We start from the raw sequence: 12,645 nt of genomic DNA, 5'->3' as shown, positions 1-12,645 counted from the left end.
CCTAAGCTCTCTCCAGAGGAGCAGTTCTTCCCGCTTCAAGATGGATGTCAACAAATAGTTCTCTGAAGACAGCTCTCTCCGCTAACTTGACTTTTTGAGGACTGAAGTTCAATGCAGCGAATCTCACCCTTTGTACTGAACTCTTGTTACACCTTTTCAAATAAAAGCAATTTTCTCTTGGTTATTTGAAGTGATTGGCTGTCAAATATGGCACTGTTGATTGCTATTGTAGTCGATCTTTGGCCATGCAGATATTGCAGAATGTGTGCTTTGGTTGAGGGGAAGAATTGAGAACCTTTTATTCTGCGTCCTCAGAAATGGCTTTTCTAAAGAGGATTGAAAATAGAAATGAAAAGGTACTAGAAAACCCTATTTCTAATTTGCTTCTTTCATCCATGTGGAAAGTCATGTTTTTGTGTTTGTCAGTTGAAATTTTGTGGATGGAAATCTAAAAGTCATCCTTGCGCATGCAGATTTTCATTAAAAACAAGCCACTGTCCATGACCTGGGTTTCATTGATTCCAGGCTGCCACACCTTGTACTAGCAACCATTAGATAACAGAGTCCTACTTAGCAGCTGTGAAAACAAGTTGTAATGCCCCATCTTAATCTACTATCCCGAAAGGAATTGAGCTTGTGGACAGTTTTCCTGTTAGCAGTATCCAAAATAGGACTTTGTTGGGATTTCTCATTTAAGTGTGGAGATCCGCCTGGTGCAGAAGTAGCAGTATCTGGTTCTTAAGGCTGCTGCAATCCTTATTTCTGATGGGAGACAGCCTGAAAAACGTTTAACTGACCATCAAACGCAGGGATGTCTTGTCCTTGACAGTCAGCTATGTCTACAGCCCAATCCACTGCGAACCCCATCAGCCTGCTGACTCCAGTTGTGCTTACACCAGGAAGACCAATTCAGTTATGGGCTGCTAGAGACTGTCACTCATCCGTATCACATCAAATAATTATCTTCCCTCACTGTTACCTGATGTGCTAATCATACTGTAATGAGCACCTCCATCTCTGTTACTGTCCCCCATGATGCTTCTACCCATTCATTCCTGGGTCTGTTCCCTCCTCCCATCTATTTAGCAGGGCAGGCAGCCTGCTGGGATATACCTTCTGTCTACATAGCCAGCCAGATAAAAGTCTACCACTGCTTTCCAGCAAGGAGGTTTTGTTATTTTATGTTGGCCATCCAGTCACAGCCTGCGTACGTGTTCCTGTATGATGGCTACCCCAGGAGGCAGCAACCTCCACTCTTCAGTGTGTCATGCAGCGGCTTTCAACTTTATGAAGCTACAGAATGGATCATTACAGGCTCAGAGCTGGGACAGCAAGGTTTGGAGTGACTTCTGAGCATAGCAATGTATTCTCATGCAGTGTGGCAATGTCCTCTGGCTCCTGAGGAGACAGAGCTCATGGCCGGGGACAGCATCTTGTTGCTGTAGCTATCTGCCTTCTAGGGCTGGAGCTCTGCTCACAGAGCAGTGCTCGGTGCTCACACCAGCTTGCCTGTGTGCAGCTTGAGTATTTTTAAGAGTGGGTGACAGAGCGTTGACAACAGCCCTGAGACTGTTGTGCTACCCTAGGACTTCCTTCTTTTTTCCTTCCTCGGTTTGCTTGAGTTGCTTCATCAAGAAGCATACCAAGGTTTTAATTGCATTTGGTTGTGGAGAAGCAGAAAAGAAAACATGGTCGTGAAATCAGATGCCATGGGATGTGCAAACGGCACATGACACCTTACATCAGGTATGACGGTCAGTTGCGTTCCAGAATCTTAAACAGAGACCCGTAACGAGCAAACGCCTGTCTGTACTGACTTCCAGCTACGCCAGCTCCCGATGGTGTCTTGCTGCTAATGATGACAGCTCTACAGCCAGCTGGAGCGTCTGTGCTGTAATGTGACATGTCGTGTCACCGCCTTCCTTCTGATGTAAACTGACAACTCCTTGGATCTTGACAATGTTGTTGTTTGTTTGCGGCGGTGGCTGCAGTAGGGTAGAGCAAAGGGGAGGGAGGAGGACGGTGAAGAGCAGACTGCTTTTCCCACTGGTCCAAATGCCAAACTGTGCACTGCCAGGAATGCGTTATCTGAGTCCTATGGCAACCTGCATTTAGTTTACTCTGCTGTCATGAGTGAACAGCGCAGAATCAATTACACTAGCCTTGCAAAGAAGATAAACAATTTAGATTGTCTGAAGAGATGTGTCTGCAATGTGTGATGGCAGTCGCTTCCCATCAGCGCTGCTGGCTCTCTGTGAAAATAGTCAAACCTGATTTATTGGTGATGATGAGTTAGAAATGTCAGGCCTGATCCTCTGAATTCTCATGAGGGCCAGCCGAAGCTGTAGGCATTCAACCCTTATAGTTCTGATGCGTTAAGTTCAGTGCCTACATCTAGATTTGGCTCCCCAGTTTTACATAAAATGCTTGAGGGACTTTATGCTTTTTAAGGGTTTTAATTTCTAAGGGCTGTAAGTGGGGCTGTTTGGACTTACTCATTTTTGCAGGACTTGCAGCACGCGCAGAGAATTATCTCCTGGGTCTTGCATGAAAACCAGTTAATCAAAACAAGAAAGATGAGTATTCCTAGGCTCCTTCATTAAATGAAATTTTGAGAGCTGCCCAAATCCAGTAGCTGAACTGTAGGAATATTTACCCCATTGCAGCCATCATTGCTTATTTATGAGGCTGCATTTCAAAGTCTTTTCACTGTGGGTGCTTTAGTTAGAAGGCTGACTTTCACTTGTAATAGATGACGCTGAGGTGTTTGAAGTCTTCTTTGCCTCAGCCTTTGCTGGCAAGGGTTGCTCTCAGGCCTCCCAGGTCCCTGTTAGTTTGAGTGAAGCGTTACCCACAGTAAATGGAAGAAAGCTAGAGACACTGTAAGCAAACTGGAGGTGCACAAGTGCATGGAGCCAGGTGAGATGCAGTCAGCTGTGCTTGAGAGAGCTGGCCAATGTCACTGCAGGACCACTTGCTTTCAGGTTCGAAAGCTGATGATGATCAGGGAAGTGTCCTCTTCAACAAGGGCAAGAAGGAGAATCCAAGCAATTACAGGCTGTTAGCCTAACATTCCTGGGAAGGTTATTAGGCAAATCCTCCTGGAAGCTATATATTCCTCCATGAGGAAGCTATAGACCATGCAGGACTAACAGTTGACAGGCAAGAACCAGCATGGATTTGCAAAGGGCAGGTTGTGCCTGATGTGATAACTGGTTTGGTGGCTGAGGGAGAAGCAGTGGAAGTTCGTTTTTTTGATTTTATCAAGGCTTTTGACACAGTCTCCAGTAACATCCTTAAAGCCAAGCTGTGGAGATATGGATTGAACGTGTGCATGGTGAGTGGGAAGCTGGCTGGACAACTGAACCCAAAGGGGTTCATGTAGTAAGGATATATCAAGCTGTAGCCCTATATATAGTAACAAATTAGGTACTATATATATAGGTATATGGTTTATAGGTACTATAAATTGTAGTACAAATTAGGTAAATGGAACCAAAGGGTTCAGTGATACGGAGTCCAAGTGGCAGCCAGTTGTTAACGGTGCTCCTCAAAGGTCGGTACAAAGCTACAGCTCATATGATCTGGTTTGTCTTCCACATCAGCTCTGCTGTGTACTTTCTGAGGCACTGCAAGGGTGAATTAGTGTGACCGGGTGGCCTTCCATGCCGAATACTGGAGACAGAAGTCATTAAAACCAGTGGAATGTCTTAAACCCTTTGTTTCCATGATCAGGAGGAGTCTTTATGAGACATGTCTGTACAACCAGAACAACTCCAGGGCCCTTTCTGAACCCTGTCTTCAAGAGTATAAAATGTCACTGGATGATTAAATAGCTTAGAGGAAGGTAACTTCTCTTAGTTGGGAGACTTTAAGCTAGTAAGACAGATTGGAAATTTCTTGGAGAAGAATAGATAAGGGTTCTTCGTCCCCCAAAAGGGAATTGAAGCTTTTAGCCACTGAGTTATTCAAACTAGTCTCAGGGATTGTCAGAACTGTGGGCTGTAACCCTTACGATGAGACTTTTGAAAATGTGGGTAGTCTTAGTGTTCTTGCTCTTTGAGGTATCTTCAGCACAAGACTTTTCATGTCATCACACAGTGGTCCCTAACTGGAGCTCCTAGAACTCACTTTGTTCTCATGAACCTCTGATCTGTTTTATCACCAAAGGAAGCTTCAACAGAAAGATGATGCTGCCAGCAAAGTGCTATTAACTTAATGTTGTTGCTCATGGATCAGCAAAGATCCCAAGTATATTTTTTTGTGGAAATAATTTCAGCCATAAGGGTTTCTCCACTTTTGGGGATGTGAGGGCAAAGAAGGGGGAAGAGGAAGGGAAGATTTCTTTGGCTTTAGCTGAAAAACCTTCTTTAAAAGAACGATGATTTCTAACAAAACTGAAAATGTTATGCTTGATACGGCTATTTTCCAAGTCTCCAGTGTTGCCGTGCTGTGCATGCAGGTTACTCTACTGCTTACAAGTGGCTGGGAGTCCTATTATGAAAACGTCAATAGCAGTGTTAGTAGTTGGTAATTTTTTGAGTGATGCTAATGGAAAAGGGTTTTCTGATTGTATCCAAAGGCGCTCTTTCCACATGGCTGTCCTGGAACAGCTCAGATTACATTTGGTGGTGTTTGTGTTAAAAATCTTTAGTGTGTGAGGAATATGGAAAATATTAGTAGAACCTGGTTTATAGTTGAAAGAGGTGCTGCCAAGGCAAAAATCATGTAAAAAATAATACTGTGGCCAGTACTAACACCTTGGGTTATTGAGACTGATTGCTGCAGTCATGTTGATCTCCATTTTGCCATCCGCTCTGTTAATTACTGTGTGGGTTGCATTCAAACCAGACTGTGAAATCAGTCAGTTGTTAATTTTCCTGGTTTCATCTTTTTCTTTCACCAGGCACTTTAGTACAATGGGTCCTTTCTGGGCAGCCAAACACAATAGGAAGCGCATAGTCAGTAGAAGTCAGCCATCCTTGAATAATACCCATCAGGCAGCTTTCTTAGCTTATAAGAAAGAACATCAAGAGGCAATTTGATTACAGTGCTTTTGCAGGGAAACAAAACCAGATGCAGTGTTTTCATCCTAGTGGTGAAAGTCAGAACAAGGACAAATAAATTTAAGTTAAATGCAGACACATCCAGACATAAAATGAGGCATGGGCTCATGAGGTAGAGGTACAGGTGCTCCCACTGCCAGGATTCTTCCAGTGTGGAGACCCTTGAGGGGTGGCTGGTGCTTTCTGGAAGAGATGCTTTAGTCCAAGCAAACTTGTTTGGGTTCAAGTGAAGGTAACAGTGAAATTCTGCAGTTACTGACCTAGTGATCTAGGCTGTTGTTAAACTTTATGGCTCCTGGAGAAGTAATAAGGGCAGGAGTCTTTTCAAACACATTGAAAAGAAATATAAAACGTTTATAAGTAGAGATATTTAAATGCCTGTGGAATTTGTTCTTTTGATGTTGGGTATTGCCAAACCCTCTTTTGCCAGCCTGCCTGTGTAGCTGTTTCACAGGGAAGCTAGGGTGGCAGTGCTCTGTACCTGGAAGGATCCTTTTGCCATCTTATGTCATCGCTCCAGGTCTGTCACGGGGCATAAAGAGCTGGCTCATTAAGTAATTTGTTCATTCATTCATTTGGGTGAATGAATCCAGGATAGTCTTCACGTCTTGGGGTCCTTGGTTGGGCACCAGGTGGGGTATCAGAGCCTGATGCCTTGCAGAAATGCTCATTCAGGTTATGTAAGAGTTCTGTGTTGAGGTGGTAGTTTGGATCAAGTTTTTTACAGCATAAGGATGGTTGGAGTGGGCTGTTCTCAGACCCAAGTTTCATTTGGGTACCCTGCTATAACACATTGTGTACCACAGATTCAAACTTTTCTTATACCCCAGTGTTTCCAGAAAGAGTTTTTGGGAGGGAGAGCAGCAAAAGGTGGTTTCTTCGTTGCTTTGTACAACTCAAACCTACAGAGAGGGAGTAGGGTCCGGGTGCATGTGGTGTAGTTTACCTCTCCGGCTACATCTCCTTTGTTTCACCTTTTTTCCTCCTCTTCCGTATCTGACTATCAGCAGCTGATTCCCTGCTGGGGAGCTGTGGGTCTTAATATTCTCACAAATGCTTTGTCTCATTTTTCCTGATGACTGTATCTGTGTCTTTCATTGCCTCCCATCCAGTAATCTTTCTTTCACTGTCTCTCCTCTTTTTCTTTTGTGTGTGTTACTTTTCTCTCCTCTAAAGCACATTTATAATGGCTTAGCACCAGGCGCTCGCATGATTGTCTCTTGCATTGCATTCCTCAGGATACGTCAGAGGTGTTTTAAAAACCTTATCTCACTGTTTACAATAGTGTGGTGCTGCTGTTTAATAAATTATGGGGATAATTGGTTTTTCAGAGTTCACATCTACAACGCATTACAGCAGGGATCTTTCTTAGCCATTTATCGCTCAGAAACAGTTCATATAAAACACTGAAATAAATGTTTTAGTGGCACATGGATAACAAATTTAAGACAAACCTTTCATTGGGGATTTTTGCTTTGAGCATTCTCTGTAGGGATTGGTTTTTAGGGCCTGTTGGTACATCCGCATTAAACAGCTCGGGAGACTCCTGATTAGTTCTTCAGGTTCTGTGTTGCCCACATCTCATAGCAGTGAAGTCATCTAGTCCCCGTATGGAGACAGGACAGTTTCACTCAGATATTTCTACACAGTGTGCTTATTCCAGTAACTGCAGCTGGCACAATGAAACCGTAGGCTTGTTGTGAGCTAGAACATATATGAGAGCTGCCTCGAGAAAGATGGCAAGGGAGAAGACCTTGTATATGTGTATGTATTGTATATGTGTATGTGTATATATTGAGACAGTCTCCAGTGCAGCCCAAACACAGGGTGGTGACCAGAAGCTCTGCAAGACATGTAAGCTTCTCATCACAGGTCAATATATGGAGACTACATCCCTCTCCCCCAAGCTTTGCATCGTTTCATAGTATGGGCTTGCTCTCCTGTGTAGTATCCTCCCCGAGCCTACTGTGATCTTTTTTTTCCATCTCTTGCCATATCTACAGATACCACCAGTCTGCACATGCATTCCTTTCTGAATCATGCTCACACCTCTGATTCATTTCACCTTGCCTTTCCTTCCTCAAGTCTATCTGAAGTGGAGCCACTAAAACAAGTAGACCGATTCTGTGTGCCTTCCCAAGAGAGACACCTTTCCAAAAGTCATTAGGGAAAGTATTTTCCTAACAGAGGAACATCTGGTCTGTAGCATCAGGGAACATGGCTTGATTTTTGACATGGGGTCTTGTGCTTTTTTCTAGATACAGAGGGAAGACATACAGGGCGACTGTTAAGATTGTGCGGACGTCGGATCAGGTAGCGGATTTCTGCAGAAGAGTCTGTGCAAAGTTGGAGTGCTGCCCCAACTTGTTCAGTCCTGTGCTGGTGGCTGAAGTCTGCCCAGAAAACTGCTCCATTCATACTAAAACCAAGTACAGTGAGTATTGGCCAAAGTGCTTCTTGTTGCTAGCTGGGCATCAGAGCAGTGAGGAACTGTGCATGAGCTAGTGATGAATAGCAGGAGCTGTGTAATACATTAATAGTGAGTAGGATTCCTCTCATCTAAGACCAGTTAGTTAATCCTGACCAGGCCACCATAGGCTCCCTTAGTATTCTGTATGGAGAAATAGGCATCTCCAGAAAACTGTCCTTCTCACTCCATCTTCATATATCTGTTCAAAAGTCATTACTTTTTGGAAGTCTTGACTTTTTGTCAAATGCAAAGTTAATATAAGGAGCACATAAAAGGAACCTGTAATGGCTAGCTGAGATTTAAGCTGCTACATCTGGGACAGCTTCGTTGGGTGAGATGAATCCTCTCCTACTAAGTGAAGATTTTCTGGCGTCCGCATCGGCTCAGGCCAGTAACACGGTGCAGAGGTGTTGGAAGGAGTTTGGGAGCATTGGCTCTGTCTGCTCAGGAAGGCTGAAGTTAGGCATGTGTTCAGTGCTTTTTATTATCAATGTTAGTGATATTATTGGCTCTTAAACGGGTCAGGAAAATGGAAGTGAGTGCTGTCCTTTGTCCACAAAGGTTGCAAAAAACCCAGAATTACTGATTTAAACCAATTATTAGCTTCTGTTTGGTGCAAGAGTAGAATGTGAAATGGGCTCAGGGAGATACTGAGATCACTGAATATGGGTTTCTCTAGAAGTCTACACCTGATCTAGACTCCCAGCTCCCACTGGTAGCAAATGGAGAGCTGGAGGAGTACAGCTAGGACAGCTCCAGTTGAGATTGTCTCATCTCAGAGTTGGTGGTTGTATGTGGGTGGATGAATTGTTCCTCACATCTCCATTGATTTGACGGAAGGTTCAGCTCAGTTACAAACTTCGACATGTGCGCCAAGTGTCATTTAGTTACCCTAGCTGGTGAAGAGCAGAGTATCTGTCAGCCCCAGGGGATGCTGTAGAGCACCTCAAAAGGTATCTAACACAAGCACCTCATTTAAGGTCAGAGGACTCTCACATCCTTAGTTTCAACTTGGGCCATGAAATAGTTGAAGGTGATAAAAGCTTGTTCCTTTGTGCACTGAACAAACATGCATAATTCAGGATAGCTGGCCCTCTTCACTCTCTGCTGAAACCAGTAGCAACTGAAAGTGTATCTAAGACTGTTAACTCATGCAGAAGTGCATTGGATCAAATCTGACACATGTTGGTCTCTCTCCCTCCAAATCACTGCTCGGCTTAGTGGAAGCTTTGCCTGAGTACATGTTGTTAAATTCTGAACTCCTCAATCATCATCAATAAATCCGTATACATAAGAACTGTAACACTCTGCACTAGTCCAAGATGACATCTTGTATTTACTGGACATTTGTCCCAAATCGATGTATTTTTAAAGTTCCTCATAAAAGTGCATCTAGAGGGCAGTACTGAATTAGTAGCAAGAAGCAAGCCAAAGTTTCCTTCTCTCGGTGGTTACAGTTTTTAATGGGTATTTCTCCAGCGTATTATTATGGGAAGAGGAAAAAAATCATTAAGCCACCAATTGGGGAAAATAACAACCTGAAAAGTGGACATGTCAAGCCAGCCAGACGCAGAAAGAGGCGGAAATCCATCTTTGTGCAGAAAAAAAGGAGATCGTCAGCTGTCGATTTGAATGCTGCGGGCTCTGCAGAGGTATGTGTTGCACCGGGATAAATCAGCAAAAACCCGTCAGTACCTTTGTGTCCCCCCATTGCATCTTCCTTTTGGGAGGCTTCTCAGCAAACCTCAACATTTCAGTTTTCCATTTTGAATCCCTCCTTGCTACTCTCTTGTTCTCAGATTGGACTGTTTTTTTAGGAACGCTTTGAGGACTTTCAGCCTCATCCATTCTGGAGTCAGGAAGTAGTGGTTTTGCTCCCACCTTCATGATGCTCACTAGCTAACATTCTGTCTAATACTATATCTTTGTTTGCTTCCTTGTAAGCCTGTAGGCAAGCGGGTGAGCCTGTTAGATGCTTTGCACAGCACCTAGCAGAGTGAAGGAGGTCTGTGGTCCATGTCTAAGTTCTCTTAAATACTACAGTTAATAATATGGACTCATGGGCCATTGTGGTTTCAAGGGCTTTTATTTTTTCATCAACCATTCATGATGGTTTTGGCTCACAGCATGAAGCAGTAGACGTTCTAGAAGCTTTAGAATACAAGCAGATGGTTTGTGTCCCAAATAAATGGTATTTGAGGCCTCAGTCTTTCCACTATGCTGTGTGATATGACAGGGTCCCAGCTTTAGCAGTGATTCGTGACCAAATACAGGCTGGAGCAGACTTAGTTCTATGTGGACTGTTCCTGGGTGATTTTTCCATGATAATAATGACAGAGTTCCTGTGCGGTTGCCTTTCTCAGCTGAGTGCCAGCGACTGGTGCTATGCGCAATGTGAAATAAAGCTGATTTACTTAAATTCCCTCTGCTTCAGCTGGAGGGGGATATTTTAGTCAGCTTTCAGTTAATTGCTTGTACCTTCACGACTTGGTCCTCATTTAGGTGTATATCTGCTTCATTTCCTTAGATTATACCTGCTTCAAAGGAATTTAAACTCACGTTAAGCCTAAACCAAACATTAGTCAAGTTTTAACCTTTCAGCTAATATAACTAACTTTGTCTAAAATTGTTATTTCACTTGCGGCCTGAGCATATGGCTTGGATGTATGCTCATGCTTTGATCAGAGCTAGGCTGTTGAAGCCATTTGGGCAACTTCCATATGTATAAAGTTCAAAATACATGGTTTCCATCAGTTGGTGTGTGCTTGCAAGCTCTGTGTGGTGGAAATAACAGGAATCTGGTTCAATATCCTTTAAATGGAAATTTGTGCTTCACCTTCAGCAGTTAGTTGTTGAGCTGAAGGCAGGGAAATCTGGGCAAAATCCTCTGTCCTGGGTTTTACAGAAACACTAGCTAAGAAATCAAGTACAAATATGCACTTGTATATTTAGATGTTTTTTTTAAAAAATTTCCTTTCTTGCAATACCAGCGACACGCACGACAATTTGAAGCAAGGTGAAGGTTTAAATTCAAGCCCGTTTCTGATTTTATTTCATCTCAGGCAACCTGAGTTTCATTTTATCCTTTTAGTACTTTCCATTTCCCCTTTTCATGCACACCTGCAGTGCCACGAAGTTTGAGATACCAGCCCAGCGGAGGAACATTTCATGCCAGATGACTTACTGCCATTGACCTTTTGTTAGAAACAGAAAAAGGATTTGTCCATCGTGTATTTTTTTCTCTTACATTTCATAACAAAACTAAATTGAGGGCTAACCTACTTTAGCACTGTAATGAAAACAAGGTAATTCGGTTAAAGTAAATGTTACCCCGGACTGGCATGGGCACGGGCATGCAGTTTGACCCAGTGCCTTTTGATTTGCTGCTGTATTAATCTCTGAGCCCGGACGCTGTTTCTCTGATGGTCCTTGTGCAGGAGAGTGAGGATGACGAGCAGGATGAGACGGGAAGCGAGGAAACCAGCTCAGAGCTCCGGGATGACCAGACGGATACCTCCTCCGCTGAGGTGCCCTCTGCCAGGCCCCGGCGAGCGGTCACCTTGCGGAGCAGCACCGAGTTGGACAGACCTCCTCCCATGGAGAGAGCCCGACGGAGCCGGAGACCGCAGCCCCACTCCTGCGGTGAGGTGGAGAAGTGCCCGCAAGTCAAGGAAGTGAGTATGTCCATAGGCTTTCACTCCCAATTAATTGCAGTATTCTTCCTAAATTGACCTTCAGTGCCAAGCCTTCCTCATCTGGGGAGGGCACCTCTGCCCTGGTTCTCCACACAAGGTAGTTTTCTTTATAAGAACTTTTGGGTTTGTTTGTGGTTTTTTTAGGAAGTTAAGCAAGAAGAGGAAGAGAAACTCATCCTGGACAGTAACCCGTTGGAGTGGACCGTGACTGATGTCGTGAGGTTTATTAAACTGACCGACTGTGCACCTCTTGCCAAAATATTTCAGGAGCAGGTAGAAGCCTTCATGTAACTCATCTCTTTGTGTCTGTGGTGCCTATCCACATCACAAAATAAGAGCAGCGCATACCACCTCGCTATCTGGGCCTGGGGCTTTGACAAAGAGATTACGACCAGACTTTTAGATCCCTTCAGGACAAGCTATAGCACAAATTTTGGCAAGGCATGGAAACCCTTAGAAACTTGAGTCAGAGCCTTGCCAGATCCTCAGAGAGACCACAAACCCTATAGCCACAGTCCTTGTGAAAGGCAGAAGGTTTAGACCTTTCTTGCTCATGACAAGGTCCACAACACCATCCTGGCGTCACATAGGTAAGCACCTTGGCATAAAAACAGGTAGTCATTATCTGGTCCATAGCAAGCTGTCTCTCCTGGCCACATGTGTTCCACCCTGTTGTACGATATTGGCCTGGGAAGCAGAAAACTGCTGCTTGAACCCAAAACTGGCTCCTTGAACTTGTCACTAACACCTAGGTGCTTCGAGTACGTAAACACCTACTTCCCATCTGCATCCAGTGAAGATGTGGCAGTCATTCCCTTGGATGACCTAATTTTAGGAGATGCCAAGCATCTTCTCATTATACAGATAGGTTTGCAGGAGCGGAAGGCAATGCTCTTTATTTCAAGTTTGTGTGATCGTGTAAAAATTATACAGAAACAGCCATTCCTTGGCTAACACTGCTGAAAGTAAAGGGCAGTGCTAAGAAATCATATTTAGAATGATTTGGTATTTCTCCTTTGCCAAAGAGTGTTATGGGGGCTTTAATCAAACACAGGTGACTGGAGCTTTTCCTTGTGATTTGCAAGGAAGCTCTGGTGCAGTGGGCCATGCTGTCAAGCTTCAGTGGAAGAGGAACCTGAGTCATGGACAGTCCTGATCAAAGGAGTGCTTAAGGTGTCCGAATCCTCCTTGCGTTTACTGCTGTCTAATCAGGGCTGTCCTGGGGAGTTGATGTTGCCTGTGAGTTACAGTGCTTTTTCTGCACTTTGACTCTGATCCTCCCCTAAGGTGTAAAAAGCAGTTTTTTGTAGTCAGCTTATCTGCTTCTCAGTCTACTCAAGAATGTAGAGGACTTGAGCTCTTAATTAAGAAGAGGGTCATAAAGCCAACAGAAATCCCTAATAAAATGGCTTTT

General features: G+C 43.9%; 1 protein-coding gene across 3 annotated transcripts in view; it reads left to right on the top strand.

Moving 5' to 3' along the window:
- SFMBT2 (Scm like with four mbt domains 2) overlaps nt 1-12,645 on the top strand; it is a 117,507-nt gene that overhangs the window by 103,167 nt on the left and 1,695 nt on the right. For all 3 annotated transcript variants that reach the window (XM_080394055.1, XM_080394054.1, XM_080394056.1), the window contains 4 exons: nt 7,325-7,500; nt 9,016-9,188; nt 10,974-11,210; nt 11,376-11,504. In XM_080394055.1, coding sequence (XP_080250181.1) covers nt 7,325-7,500; nt 9,016-9,188; nt 10,974-11,210; nt 11,376-11,504 — 715 coding nt within the window. The remainder of the gene's footprint in view (nt 1-7,324; nt 7,501-9,015; nt 9,189-10,973; nt 11,211-11,375; nt 11,505-12,645) is intronic.

Source organism: Falco punctatus, assembly GCF_963210335.1.
Source record: "Falco punctatus genome assembly, chromosome: 6".
Taxonomy (NCBI): Eukaryota; Metazoa; Chordata; class Aves; order Falconiformes; family Falconidae; genus Falco; species Falco punctatus.
This window is presented reverse-complemented; position numbering and strand designations above follow the sequence as displayed.